The sequence below is a fragment of the Anas platyrhynchos genome, chromosome 22, assembly GCF_047663525.1.
Source record: "Anas platyrhynchos isolate ZD024472 breed Pekin duck chromosome 22, IASCAAS_PekinDuck_T2T, whole genome shotgun sequence".
NCBI lineage: Eukaryota > Metazoa > Chordata > Aves > Anseriformes > Anatidae > Anas > Anas platyrhynchos.
Window position 1 is genome coordinate 726,301 of NC_092608.1, and position 14,465 is coordinate 740,765.

The 14,465-nt window shown below is 41.5% G+C and overlaps 1 protein-coding gene and 1 long non-coding RNA gene across 14 annotated transcripts in view; one reads left to right on the forward strand and one right to left on the reverse strand.

The window, feature by feature from the left end:
- Window positions 1-10,863, forward strand: part of PLCH2 (phospholipase C eta 2) — an 83,144-nt gene extending 72,281 nt beyond the window's left edge. For all 13 annotated transcript variants that reach the window (XM_072026863.1, XM_072026860.1, XM_072026866.1 and 10 more), the window contains 2 exons: window positions 2,585-2,921; window positions 7,724-10,863. In XM_072026863.1, coding sequence (XP_071882964.1) covers window positions 2,585-2,921; window positions 7,724-9,453 — 2,067 coding nt within the window. In that variant the 3' untranslated portion in view covers window positions 9,454-10,863. The remainder of the gene's footprint in view (window positions 1-2,584; window positions 2,922-7,723) is intronic.
- Window positions 10,864-11,469: 606 nt separating this feature from the next.
- Window positions 11,470-13,733, reverse strand: LOC110351225 (uncharacterized). The gene is made up of 2 exons (XR_002398346.4): window positions 12,512-13,733; window positions 11,470-12,416 (listed from the first exon to the last, which is right to left on the reverse strand). It is a non-coding gene; the product is annotated as an uncharacterized lncRNA (long non-coding RNA).
- Between the last annotated feature and the right edge of the window lie 732 nt (window positions 13,734-14,465).

Here is a 14,465-nt window from a genome sequence, read left to right on the forward strand (position 1 = left end):
CTCCTTAACAAATGCTGAATCTCATTTTGAAGCTTTCTGGTGGAAGCTGAATCCACTGTGATCCAAGCAGACTGTTCAATAGCCTGGTTCTCACAGGACACGTATTAATATTTCAGTTAAATTTTCTCTGCCATGTATTATTGGCACTTTTTCCTCCACAAATGGGGGGAAAAAAAAAAAAAAAAAACAATCCCTAACTTCTTTATCTTACCCTGTATATATTTGTAAAGTCCATTTTATGTCTCCTGTTAGCCATCTCTTTCTCACACTGGGTCTTGGCATGTTGTAGCTAAACTTCAATCACAAACTGCTAAACTTCCAGCCTGAAATAATATTCTGAATGCTTTCACTGGGGTTCATCTCAGGCGAATAAATCATGATTCCACATGCCGGATTGCACAGGACACTTATGAATAAAAGCAGCTTTTAAGCTAGTGCAGCTAACTGTACAATGCAACTAGTTCTATTGGTGAGTTCCTATGAAGCAAAACTTGAAATATGTCAGCATGTACTCGAATATTTTGGGAGTGAATAATAGACCATTGTAATTTAAATGAGATCTTTCTGACCCGTTGTTTAGCACTGCAGAAAAGTGGCCTCACATGGGACATCACAGGGTAATGGAGTTGAACGGACAGCAGGTGCCAACAAGTACTGGTGCTGATCATATTTATCATGGGTTTCTTACAATGCTTGCGCGCTGCATTTTTGTTCATTGTTTATGCTTGAGGAAGAGAACTACTGATATTAAAGAATCTGATCTAACTGGGAAGTAAAGGGAACAAAGGAGGAGAAGATTAGAAGGGAAATGCTTTCTCTTTAACTGATTTTTATGTATGGGGCTCTATGCACAGAGCAAAGCCCGTCTACCCTTTATCATACATCATACATCAGCTTTAAAAGTTGGCAAGTACACCCGGAATGTTTACAGGAATGCTGAGACTCTTTCAGTTTCACTGAAATGTAAATCTGCTGGATGAAGGTGGGAGATCCTTAACAGTTCGTGGTTATATATATTCAATGCTTAAATAAGAGGCGAAGTGTGGGAAGCATTCTCTTACCAACCCGACTAACTTCCTTTGTTTATAACATGTTTCTTCAGTGCTGAAAACACACGTGAGTGTCTTTGGATGTGTTGTATAGTAGGAAATGATCAAATGTAATCGCACAGGAGAAAAAAGAGGACTCTTTGAGGATCCTGTGCCACACACCTAGTTGTCACATGTAACTGCTGCTCGTAGTAGTGCTCGATGCAAGTGCAGTGTCAATCTCGTTTATGCTGAAAGCCAAAATATGATACTTTTATGTCCACTGTGTATTTCCTGACAGCTTCTAAAGAATGTAAAGCTCCATTTGAACATCCAATTTGTTATTAGATGTATTAAGTCAAGACTATTCTTTAGCCTAAAAGGTCACTATCATTTAAATTCTGTAACCACCCAATGTTGCATGAAAATTAAAATTGAAATGATTTCAAAATATCTTTTTTTAAAAAAAAAAAAATGCTGCCATTCTACAGCCTGTTTTGTGTGTGCTGTATTTTTTTTTTTCTTTCCTTTTTTAGTTTTGTTTTTGTGTTTTCTCCTGTTATTTATTCAGGGCATTCTTTTTGTTCCTGCTCGGACCTTGGTTGCATGCTACAAAGTCCTTGTCTAAAGTATGAGTGCTAGTTGATATCTCCAGTGTAAGAGACAGGAAAAATAATTGGATTTGGCAGGATCTAATGTACAATTCTGCACAAGTGTTGTGTCCTGCACAAGTTGGGAAATTCAGCTCTGTGTTTCCAATTAATTTAATTCTTTGGCAATTCTAATTGGCCCTATCCTAACATTTTTAAGTCTATGAAATTGCATTTTTTTAAATTGAAAAACATGCTCGATTTTTTAAAACTGTTCTATTTTCCTGGATTACTGTGGTGACTTGATTGCCTGTGCCTCCTCTGTGTTGTGCTATGTATCCACATGATGGATCTGTTGGGACAGAATTGTTTTAAACATGCACATTGTGTTGGGAAAATGGCCCATACCTCACAGAGCTTTGTGTTTAAAAACAAAACAACAACAAAACCAGAAAGATGTATTGCTTGAAAGGAAACCCTTCAATTTTAATCTTAGAGTCTGAGTTGTGTGGCATTACGAATACCTGAGTTTTGTTGCTTTCCACATGCACTGAGAAACTCTTCAGCTTTGAGAACTAGACCCTTATTCACTCACGTATTTCCTTTTTCACTTTTTCTCTTCAATTTTTTGTGATTGTTGTTTTGTTGTTGTAAGTAGCTATAAGCTAGTAAGAAAATTATGACAAGTACAGAGATACAGCTGGTTGGAAAATTTTATGTAAACACGGTTCAACAAAAAATGTGAAATTTTGCAAAACTGTTGCTACTGATCTCTTCCGTTTTTAATTCTTGTCCTATTTTTGGCTATGTTCTCATGCTGATGGTAGGCATATGGCAGAGGACTCCTTGTGCATGCGTGTGTGTAGTGCATGAGTCTGTGTGATTTGATCGTTGAACTTGAGCTCCCGTGCCCAAAGGAGGAGACTTGCACTTCCTAGTAAGACTTTGTTTTTCTTATTTTTCCAGGTCAAACAAGCTCTAGGCCTAAAGGGCCTGTTTCTCAGAAATCCAAAGCAGGCCTCTCTGGACAGTCATGCTGCTGGTCAGCTCCACCGCAAACACTCCTTTAGCAGCCACATCTTGAGACGGACAGCAAGTGCCCCCACCAAAAGCCAGAAGAAGAAGAAGGGCTTTCCCGAAATTGCTTTTGACACAAAAGACAACAGCTCTGAAGGGGCCAGCGAAGACCGTGAAGCAGAATCTGCCTCACAGCCTCGCTTTGAGCAAGAGGCAGAAAGTGCTCCTCTGTCACCAGCTCCCAGAGATGGTGCCAGTGGGGAGGTACATGGCAAAGGGTTGAAAGGTAAGGCCCATAGTTCTCGTAAAGCCAAAAGCCACAGTTGTGCTCAAGGGGGTGCTGCTTTCAGTGAACCCATACAGAGGTCTAACAGGGTCCGGCTTCAGGAGCACCAGAGCGAGAAGCAAAGCGTCTTTGCACGCTGCGCCATCAACAGCTCTGGTAGGATTGGCGTGGCCACCAATTGCATGAAATGCATGATTGGTTCCAAAGAAAGCCCAGATCTAGAAAGCAAGTGGAGCGACCATCCTGCCAGGCCTCTCGCTAAAGATACGCTTCACCATGAGCAGTATAGCAGTATAACTGGAGAAGAGAGGTTAGAGCTAAAAGACTGGGGTGGTACAGGCCAGCCCAGACCGCAGTCAGATTTGCAGTCTTGCAGCAGCTCTGGAAATGCCGATGACCTAACAAGGAGCACCCAGTCTTTTGTGACCCCAGGGAAGAAAAATGTTGAATCTAAATGCCATGGAATAAAGGCTCATTCCCGGCAGCGGTGGCAGTGCCAATCAGGTGGCAAGTATGGAAGCACTGTCAACTTGGTTCCAGCCAGCAATGGCTCTATATCCTCCAACTCCAGCAGTCTAGAAAGCCTTGGAAGCCCAGAATTCCCCAAGCGCTGGTCTGAAGCTTCTCGAAGGCAAGTGGGCACCCTACAGAGGGAAATGAATGCCTTGTTCGTTCAAAAATTGGAGGAAATTCGAAGTAAATCCCCTATATTCTTTACTGGTAAGACTAGATTTTCTTCACCCTTCTCCACCTTAGATCACATCATTGTCTCAGCTGCTACGTAGCATCTTAGAACCTGCTCTGTGTTGCTTTGCTATCAAGAGCGCTTTTTCTTTATTTTTTGCAATGACAAGAAAGGAATTGCATAAATATTTTTATTTTACTTTTTTTATAGATGTGTCTGGTTTAGATTAGTCCTTCCCACACCTAGCTGACCATCTGCAGTAGTAAAACTGTCAGTAGTACATGAATGTTTGGGTCGCTTGTTCAAGGTTTTTTTGTTTCCTTGTTATTTTGTGTTTTGTTTTTATTTTTTAGCGAACATGGTATGATACTAAGTAAATTTTGAGATCCAAACCAGAGCATTAAGTAGAGATTGAATATGGGAAAACCATGTTAACAAACATTATTTCCACTCCCAGTGTTTGTGTTTTATTGAGCAATAACCACAGCAGAGCTGCTATTTAATGTGCACTCCTCTAACAACAAGCCATTCCCTTCCTCAAAGAACTTGCAGTTTTGTATGTAAGTTACTGACATCAGTTCAGGGATCAAGGGATCAGTGGATGGAATTCTCTGGTCTGGGTTATTAAAGAGATCACACTTGACCGTTCTGGCCCTTCACATATAAATCCTCACTATGCAAACACTTAGATGTGCTAAATGTTGTTTGTGTGATTTGACTGTGATCAGAGGGCACAGTTACATAATATAAAGCAAGCAAGGTATGTGACCTGATGTTACTTGACATCAGCCAAGCTGTGTGGACTGTTAACGTTTCCCAATTGCAAAGTAAAATCTGTGCATTTAAAGGAAGGCTGCTTAAGCTACAGCATTTTATTTTAGAGTTGTTTCAAACCAGGGATATGCATGTGCTCACTGGGATCGTGTGGCTGTATCTTTTCAAATGAACTGTATGTGAATATGGAAAATAGGAACAGAGGTTACTGAGATATATATTTTAATAAGGAACCTGGCTTTTTTTCCTCCCCTGATTTGGCAGAGAGGGGAAAGAAGGAAAGAGGTTTTGACAAAATTTCCTCTCTAACAGAACAACTGTGAAAAGGAAGTAAAGAAATACAGCTTTTCCCTATTACTGCAGGAGTGTCTCTTCAGATTCCTTCCACTTAGTTGTCTAAGGAATTTGAGCATTGATGATTACATTTTCAGGAACCCTTAAGTGACTTGGGTGCTTCTCAAAACATAATCCCTTTTTTAGTAATACGTTCTTGTCCATCTGTAGTGGGCTTCTTTGAAAGCCTCATACAGAAATCTAAAAGATTCGGTGATCAAATTTCTTTTTTTTTTTTTTAAATTTTTTAATTTTTCCCAGTATGTGCTTTGAGGTTTTAGGAAAATACCAGGGCAACAGGGGGAAGGAAGAAGTTTGCCAATTCCTGTCACTTGAAATTAATCCAAAACAGCAGAACCCTTCCTATGCCTAACTTACTGGCGTTGGGCTTTTCATAGGCTCTGAGTAGCGTGACATACGGAACCATTTCCCATTGTCAGTGCCAGCTCCCCTGCTAGCCCCCTAAGTTACTAAACAAATATTGTGATATGCTTGAAATTTGATTAAATCCATCTGACTTCTCACGCATGGACTCAGCAAACCTTTAAAATTGTGCAATAGTCACTTGGCCTGGATGCTGATGGTCCGGTGACAAGCACTGTTGCACAAACAGCGTGCTTTCCCCATCCGCCCGCTCCTTTAGTGCCCTGGGCCAAGGCACCAAGGAAACCACTAAGAGCAGCCTAACACGGCTGCATTTCATAATTCACATTCTGCTGATGGGAAGTGCCACAAGGGTGAGGCAGGAAAGTATAGTCTCGTCTGACCTCTTTATGGCAACAGCATTACAGTTTCCAGAGTTTCGCCTCGTCAGTACACCTTAGTCTTTATAGGTGACCTAGCCTGGATGGGAAGAAGGGAAGCTTATCAGTATGACCAGCTCTGGACTCCTCCAGATCCCCCCAATTTGGCCACGTTTTGAGTGGTGGATGCTTATGTACGTGTATGCCTTCAACAGCCAAGGTGCCTTCATCCCTTTTAAGACTCCCGACTAATGAAGTACCAGCTGTTCAGCGGCCATCTCTTGTTCAGCTTCGTGTCACTTGGAAAAACTGCTGCTGAAAAGACCTAGTATGCTCTTGGCATTTCCTGGCAATGCAGATTATTTTGTCTGTAGCACTGGGAAGTGGGTTTGGTGCTAGCTTCCTTTCCCTGGTCTGGTGGAGTTCTTTGCTCCTCAGTTTCTCTGCTCTGGGGCTCGGCAAGCAGGTGGCCAAACGAACAAGTAAATGCACAAGTGTTTGGTCCTGAAGCAGTGCTGCCTGTGGAAGCTTTGTCATTACTTTCAGTGGAAGAAGAGTTTTACCTGAGTGAAAAAGAGCTGGAATAGAGAAGACAAAGCTCTTCTGGATACTTTTTTTTTTTTTTTTTTTTTTTTAATAGTCATCAAGTCTGATCCTGGTTGGGCCATAAAGCTTTTGGGCTCATGCTGGGGTCCTCCAGCCTGGTCTTACTTGAAGTGAACATGGGCTGTCAGTTCCTGGGAAGCAGGTGTTGTTATATTTATGCCTCGTCTGACATAGGAACGTGCTGTAAACATGCGTCTCTTCTGTGGGGTCTCCATTTTGTCTCATTTCAGTGGTACGGCTTTGTGCTGCACTGATGTCTTCCAGGCTCCAGTGATGACAGACATCTTTTGGCCATTTTATTTGCACCCAGTGTAAATGTAGGCTTTATACCAAATTCTGTGTGGCAGGTGGGAACAAACTCATATTATGTTACTAAAGTTTTCTTCCATGGTAGTAAAAATTGGTTTTTATTTTCTATAGCAAAAGAAGTGGACTTAAATCTGTCCATTTATGGATTCCACTGAGTGCTCTGGTTGGTCAGAAATTCTTAGGATCCTACAAAAATGTGTGAATATTTGTTTCCCTTCCCTCCCTCAGCACTAATTTATCCTGTTATGTGCACCTGCCTTCCCTACATTAACTGGATTTTTCCTCTGTTCTGTCCCATTATTCTACATGCACACTCTCCCTGTCTAGTTAAGAACTGAAAGGACAAGCAAGTTAAAGGTAATTGTCAACCGAGTGTCACTGATTCGAGCACCTTGTTGCCTGTACTCCTGGTTTTTATTTGCTTCCTGCCTTAAAATGATCTGCTCCAATACTCCTGAGGTTGTGGTCTGCCCCGGTGCATTGCTAGTTCTTGCCGCATGTTTGCGTTGTGGTTTGGAGATGTGGGAGCAGTCTTTTTGGCATGATTGCTTGGTTTGTGCAATACAGGGTAGAAACACTGCAGGTGGAGTGGGTTTTATTCAGGTAATTTGTGGATGTAGTGAGTCTTCAGGGTTGTGCTGTTGGCCTGGTGTTCACGAAGCATGCTTGTGTGTGTGAAAAAGAAACTGCAAGCTTTTAGGAAAACAAAGTCACCGTGTCATGTTTGTGGTTGGTTGGTTTGGCTTGGTTTTAAAAGCAAATTGACCACATTGCATTGTACGTACACAGATCGTTTTACTACTAAGCTGCTTTGGAAGTCCTATGGTGCTTCTCTTTTGAGTAATCAGTTGTTGGAATCACATCTATTGGTCAGGCAATGATGTTCTGAGTATTATATATAGTTTGATTATGATTGGAGGTACTGTCATGTTTGAGTGCTGCGGAGATGGAAAAGAGTAATTCAGCTGTTGCTAGATGGGGGAGGATGAAAAGTTGGATTCTAAGAGGGGATACAAGGGCAAAAAGAAATGGATGGATACAGTTATGCTTTGAATAAGACAACAAAAAATAGTGTGTTGCTAGCATGCATGGACTGAGATTTTTCAAAAGCAACAGGCTTTTGGGGCAGCTCTAACTGAATGAATAGAAATTTTTGCTGCCTTTAGCTAGGCATTTGAAATCTTCAGTTATTCTTAAAAATCATTACTACTATATGCAACTGCTACCTTAAATACAAAAGGATACCACATAAAGAATAGATCTGCAACTAAACTGGCATTCATAATGGTTAATTAACCATGTGTCTGTTTTTCTTCTTCTTTCTTTTTCCTCTCTTTCATGTCTCCAATTAGATGTCTGCCATTTCTCAATGCAGAGGTCGGTCACTTCTTTATGCAGCCTAGAAACTATCACTGAAGAGCCTGTTGTTGCCAATGAAAACCATCATGCCAGCCTCTTCTTCCCCCTGCCCGTTACTTACAGTGATTCTGAAGAAGGGTCTGTGTCTGATCATTCCACTGAGTTTCAGTCCAAAGCAAGCAATGCATCCAACCAGCCTCAAGAAGTTCTCACTAGAGAACAAACACCAAATCTGGCTGCGGAAGACCACGTGCAGGCAGCCACAAGAGCAGTTGACACAATTATATCCGTCCAAGAAGATGAGAGGACAAGCATGGCAGGACCTCTAAAAGAGGAAAATGGTTGGACACAGACATGCCGTGAAGCCGAAGATCAGCCTAGTTTGGCAGTGCGTCCTCAAAAAGCCCGGCCAGTAGTGGCAGCAGGTAAGGCTACTGGCCAACCTGTAGAAAACTGCCAGAAGCAAAATGGCCAGACAGTTCAGGTACTAACAGACTTGAAAAACACCATTGAATTAAAAGGCCAAAAACTTGGTGCAGCAGCCATCCTGCAGCAAAACAATGTGATTAACGGCACACAGACGACTTTGCCTCCAGATGTTTTCCGGAAAGCCCAGGCTGTACAGGCTCTGCCTTCTCAGACGAGCTCTTATGTGTTAGTAAGGAAGTCAAAGAGTGAAGGGATGAAGATGTTGGACTCCTCAGCTTTAATAAAAAACCCAAGTAGCATATCTCCAGCAGCAGAAGTATACTTTGATGCCACAGTTAACGACCGGATCTGGAGCAAGCTAGATTGCAGCAGTCATCGTGACAGCATGTCTTCCTCCTCCAGCATGTCCTCCAATGACACTGTGATAGATCTCTCTCTGCCCAATCTAGCTCGCAAAAGCCTCCCAGATCTTGGCATCCGTCACGAGAATTTTGAGCCCCTTGCAGCTAGAAGGGGGATGCGCCCACGTTCTGCTACAACATCAGGTAACGAAATGCCAATGGTGAGCAAGAGCAAATCCAATCCTAACCTGAGGTCTGACCAGCTGCCAGCAGATGAGCTCTGCCCCCGTCCTCTTGCCAGGAGTCCTCAAGATGCGTTCTCATCCATTCCTAGGAGGCACACCTGGAGCAGGCTGTACATCGAAAGTCTCAGGCAATCTTCTAACAAATCCAAAGCCCAGGATATGGTTGGGAACAACCAGGCAAAATCCAAGAGTCTTGGAGACCTTACCTCGGATGATATCGTGTGCACTTTTGAAAGCAAATACCGTAGCATCAGCAGGAGTTTTGTCACTCGATCGATGCGGGAGCAGCGACGCTCTTCAGGCCTGAGATCCTCAGTCAAATCCCAGGATGAACTGACTGAGCAGCTAAAGAAGCTGACGGCCTTTCAGCAGGAAAATGATATCACTTCCCCCATCAGTCTTGATCCAACAGAATCTGAAGAGGAAGGGGAGAGCCTGGGACTCCTGCGCAGGTCCTCCTCTCGCAGCCAGAGCAGGGTGCGGTACATCGCCAACAGGGCCAAGCAGGCTCAGGAGAGGCAGCGGCTGCAAAGCCTCGGCCAGCTGGGTGGGAGCCCCATTGAGGAGAGGGGGAATCCAGAGGGAGCCTGCAGCGTTGCTAAAGCAGTTTGCATGGATATAGCTTCTCCTACCGTGTTTACAACCCAGCCTAAGAACCAAATCGATTATAACACTGACACAGAAGTCTTCTTTATGCTGAAACTGTAATTCTGGTGAGCACTGAGTAAGGTGATGTTTACATTTCTGTCAAAACAAAACAGGGACCTGAGGGGCATAAAATGTCCTCGTACAGCTTAGTGCTTCCTGGCCCTCCCTTGATGGTAAAGGTACTTTAGACCACGACTCCAAAAGAATAGCTGAGTGCTAAATTTGTCATCAGTCTGTGGAATTAGAACAAATGAGTTTAATTAGAGACTTACATTTTTACAGTCTTAATGACCTGACCTCGCTTTTGTATTACACTTTCTCCAGCCTCAAATCTGGCCTCCTTTGTGTGTGAGCATTGTTTGGCACTTGCAGTTTGCTCTGTGCAAAACTCACGTTCCGTGCTCATTTTGGGAATTGCTTTGTATAACAGCTAAACATCAACGTGATGTCCATGACTGCTAAGTTAAATGTTGCTCTTACAAGTTAGGGATCCATGAAAGGAGGCTGGATTTAAAATCATGTCCCTTGTTTTGTTTCTTTGAAGAGTTTGAGGCATCTGGGAAGTGGTCAAAATTGCAGTAGAATTGTTTCCTTATTAATGTAGTAGATAAAGTCTATCTTCCATCACGGACTTGATTATTTCAGTGAAAATCCATATTGCCTCACTCTTTGAAGAATTCTCACCGTGTTCCAAAGCAATGCTTTTATTTTTTTTTTTTTTAGTCAAGCTTGTGTATGTATATATAAATATATATATATATATACATCTGTGTGTATGTAGGTATGTATGTCTGCCTATACATGTACACATGCACACACTTAAACTGAACTGTGACTGCTCCTTGTCTCAAAGCATAATCTTAGGGAACGAGACAAGAGGAGGGAATTAGAAAAAACATACAGGAAATATCTTCTGACACTAATTCAGAAATGGCTAAAAAGCACACTAATCTTTCCTTGAAAGCAGAACCATTCCTTCTTTATGGTATTTTAACAATGCTGCTGTACATAGCACTTTTTGGATGAATTTTACTACTTCTGTATTGCACTGCCATGCAAAGTTTTCAATGATATGTTTTAAAAAAAGATATATTTAATTTTTTTAGATGAACATATTTAGAGTTATATAGCAAGCTGAAGAGAATAATAATTTTTCCTCCCATTTTTTTTTACATTTTATTTTAGGGTATGTCCCCCTATTCTAACCTTCCCCTTCCTTCCCACTCCCCCACTCCAAAAAAAAGTCATTTATTATAGATGTGCATTTTATCAGTGATGGAGAAGAATGTTTACTGAGATGCATTTTAAAGAGAAACAGAGATTTAATTTTATTTTCAGGCTGCATAGAGTCCCTATTATTGAAAAGATATTTTGCTTTTGTTTGTAATGATTCTTCTGTGTATATTGCAAAACGGAAAAAATTGTTTGTAAAACCACCTTATACTACTAAAATAAACATATTTAATCTTCCAGCTGTTGACTATTTCGCTGTAACATAATGCTTTTTTTTTTTAATGCTGTCCAGAATTTGTGGTATGCAAACATGGTTAATTCTACTTGTTTTGCTTTAAAAATTCCTTAGCGGTTGATGTTTAATTTTACTCTTTTTCAGAGCAGTAACCATTTCAGGTCCTGCTAAAATTTTCTCAGGTCCAGCAAAGCTCCTGCAAGTACTGGTACAGTGGCGTTCTGCTGTGGGACACACAGCACATGGCTTGTGTGGGAGCAGTGTCTGGCAGCCAGTAATGGCTGTGTAGATGAAAATTCTGGCAAGACTCACGTAGTTGGTAGTCAGACAGACAATCCAAGGACCTGATCTATTCTGTCACAGCCAAAGCAGTCAATGTTGTATAGAACAATACAAAGATAAACTCTATGGTTTTCCACGTAAGATAGATAGTCTTGTTTCATTACTGAGGTTGTTCAAGTCTGACTGAAAATACTGCAGCAAAAATTTTCTCTTTGCTGATCTCATTCAAGAATCTCTTCTCTTCCTATCCCAGCAAAGTACACAGCAAAAATGTGCATTACTTAGTTCATGCTCTCTCCTGGAAAGGTCTTGGGTTTACTTCTAGGTTGCAGGGCTAGAAAGGAGTTCTTGGTTCTAATTTTAGCATCATTTGGTTACAAGCATTTCAATTCTGAGATATCAAAATGTGATGCTAACTGTAGGTAATGATTTCATCTTGATATGGAGGTGGGGGCTGGGAGGGTTTAAAGTCTGTGATTAAATCTTTTTAAATGATCTTCAGTGTGCTTTGTCTAAACATGTTCCCTCAGCTTTCCATCCTGGCTCTGATCTTTATTGCTTGTCTTCATAATTTGGAGGAGAGGCCCTTGAGGTTTGTGTAACAAAAGTTTGGAACATGCACTGAAGTAACCCTACAATATCTTTGCAGCCTCTGAAGAAAAAAAGGTAAATCAACAGCAGAATGTGTGATCTGCCAAGATTAGTCTTGCATTGTATCTTAACACAAAGCGAATTTCATTAACATTCTCGAGACGGAAAGTCAGCCTGTAATACTTCAGATTTGAGCTGAAGAGCTGCAGGGAGTTGCTGCTTTTTTATCTTTAAAGCACACAAGTACATGCAAATTGACAGCTTTAGAAAGTTAACATTTAAAAAGCCTATTTGTGTCTTTTCGAAGACCAAGTTGCACATTTTTTTAGAGCTTTTATCGATTAAGCAATACTTGTTAAATTAATGCACCTCACAGAAAGCAGCATCATGCAGCAATTCAAAACATCTTCCTTTGTTCACATTTTTAAAAAGCTGTGCTTGGATTTAATTTACCAGGGCACATGTGAATTTTGTCCTGCCTGCAAATTTGTAGGAACTGCCTTGACAAGTTGTTTTGTCGCACTACATAAGACCATTAATGATGTATCCATTTACTTGTCTGAGTGGAATGTATTTCATGGCACCAACACCGCGGGAGTTTACTATGCAGTTTTGCTCTTCATCTGTTCTTCTTCAGGGAAGAGGGAACACTCTCAGATCTGCTCAGCAGGCAGGGCACTGTCTAAAAAGGTAAGGAAAGCGATAAAGATTCAGCAACAGCAGAGGGAGTCTGGAGTCAAGGTTAGCAGCACTGATTTTCTTTCCTTTTAGGACTACCTCTCTGCTCTTATTCTCTTGACAGTTTTCTCCACCATTCATATGATGATCAAGATGAAAAAGCAGATTCTCCATCTCCCTCGTGAAACTGCAGGTAGATTCAGCGTAGATCCAGGTTGAGCATGAAACCACAGCAGGTTGTGCATGCCAGCTGCTCAGCTGGCAGCATTTGCTTTGCAGTAATCACTGCTTGGCATGAAGAAGGTGCAAATATTTACTACAGTCACACACCTTAATACAGCAGGGTTGAGAATTCATCCAAGATGGAGGCCAGAAGCACTTGCAAATGCTGCACAGTCACTGGTATTTTTTCTCCCTTCAGGATGTCATGTAACAACAAAAGCCTGGCAGCAGGTGTGAAGGAATTCAGAAAGGCAGGTGAAAACAGTATTCTTCAAGAAGGTCAGTAACTGAGTAAAAAGCTACTGAGATGTTTAAAAGTGTCATTTGCTCTGAAGAATAATTAGCACAGTGATAATTTAACCAATAAGTTTGTTTACATTTTTGTTGCTGTTGTGTTTACAAATGGAAAGATTCATGCTGAATCTGGTATCACAATCAGGTTTTTAAGTACATAGATCTTTTAGGATTTGGAGTGGATTTTTCTTGTTGCCCTGCTCCACCCCCTGCCAAATAAACGAAAACTCCAAAGCCTTGAGGTAAATTGTTTTTAGCAACTCTGATCTTTATATTTTTTCCTGTTTCTGGAATAGTCTCAAAGTCAAACTGCTGAGAGGATACAGAGGAGGAAAAGGCATTATGGCTGGTAGGGAGGTCCTACTAACGTGTGAAAACACTTGCTGGGCTGTGTCTCATCCAAAGCTGCACGTAAGAGCTCAAGTGAGGTTTGCATAATGAACACAGGTTTTTAATGCCAAGGTATTTTGTTGTCATAAACCTGTTTGGGGGGCAACAGCAACCATCATAACTCTGTCCAGAGAAAGCCCATTTTTTATCTTTTTCTGCTGGTTTGTAGAGTAACAGCAAGTATCTTCCCTTGTCCAGAGCTCATCCTGTGATGTCTCAGCTTCCTGCCGTGTGTTTTCAGCTCATTACAGTGTAAGATTGGGAGTCCTAAGTTTCCAAATGACAAACACTACATGGTTGGCCTTGCAATTTATGGTCCGTATTTCTCCAACTTAGTGTTTAAGAACACTGATGTTGAATGTTTGTTTGTGTCTTTAAAAACTCATTTTGTCAGAGCTGAGATGCTTTCAGCTGCTTGGAGTTGAGTTTATTAGTGGCTTAGCCCTCATTAGCTGCCAGCTGTGACAAATCACATACCATAATGTGCATCTTACTAAAGCCTAGAAAAATATTAATGAGAAGCAGCTGGGAACCTCAGCTTATCTGTTTGTTGCTCACCTCCCTCCATATGCAGCCCTTTGCCAGAATCTCTAGGGTGAAGCTATCATACAGGAAAGTGAAAAACAATTGACGTGCTGGCCACCAAAGGTAGTACCTGGCAGTGCAGCTGTAAGCAGCCCAAAGCATCTAAGGTGAATGGATCTTATAAGATTCTTTTTGGTTTGGCTGAATAGAGAGCATGTAGTTACTGTTTATAACCTACATGAGCATCTTGCCATGTTGTAAGGATGACTTGCACCAGCTGGTGTCTGACGTGCATTAAAAGTGAGCTCCCCTTAACTGCAGCGAGCTGTGAGTCAAGCCCTTTTGCTCCGTTAAGGCAGACATCACCAAATGCAGTATTATAAGCACTTTTTATGGAAAGGTAAGTGGTTTTCGTTTTGGCAGAAGACAAGCTGTGGTGATGTTTAATGATTGATTTGCTTAGTGGCATATCTAGGAGAAGCTTAGGGAAGAAGGCACAAGCAGCTGGAGTGTTTTCCATCTTGGACAGCGATTAAAGTCAAGTGGGAAGTAATTTTTTGTTTCTTGCTCAAGTGTGGACACGTTCCAACTCCCCTGCAGGATGGGTTGTAATAATTTACTC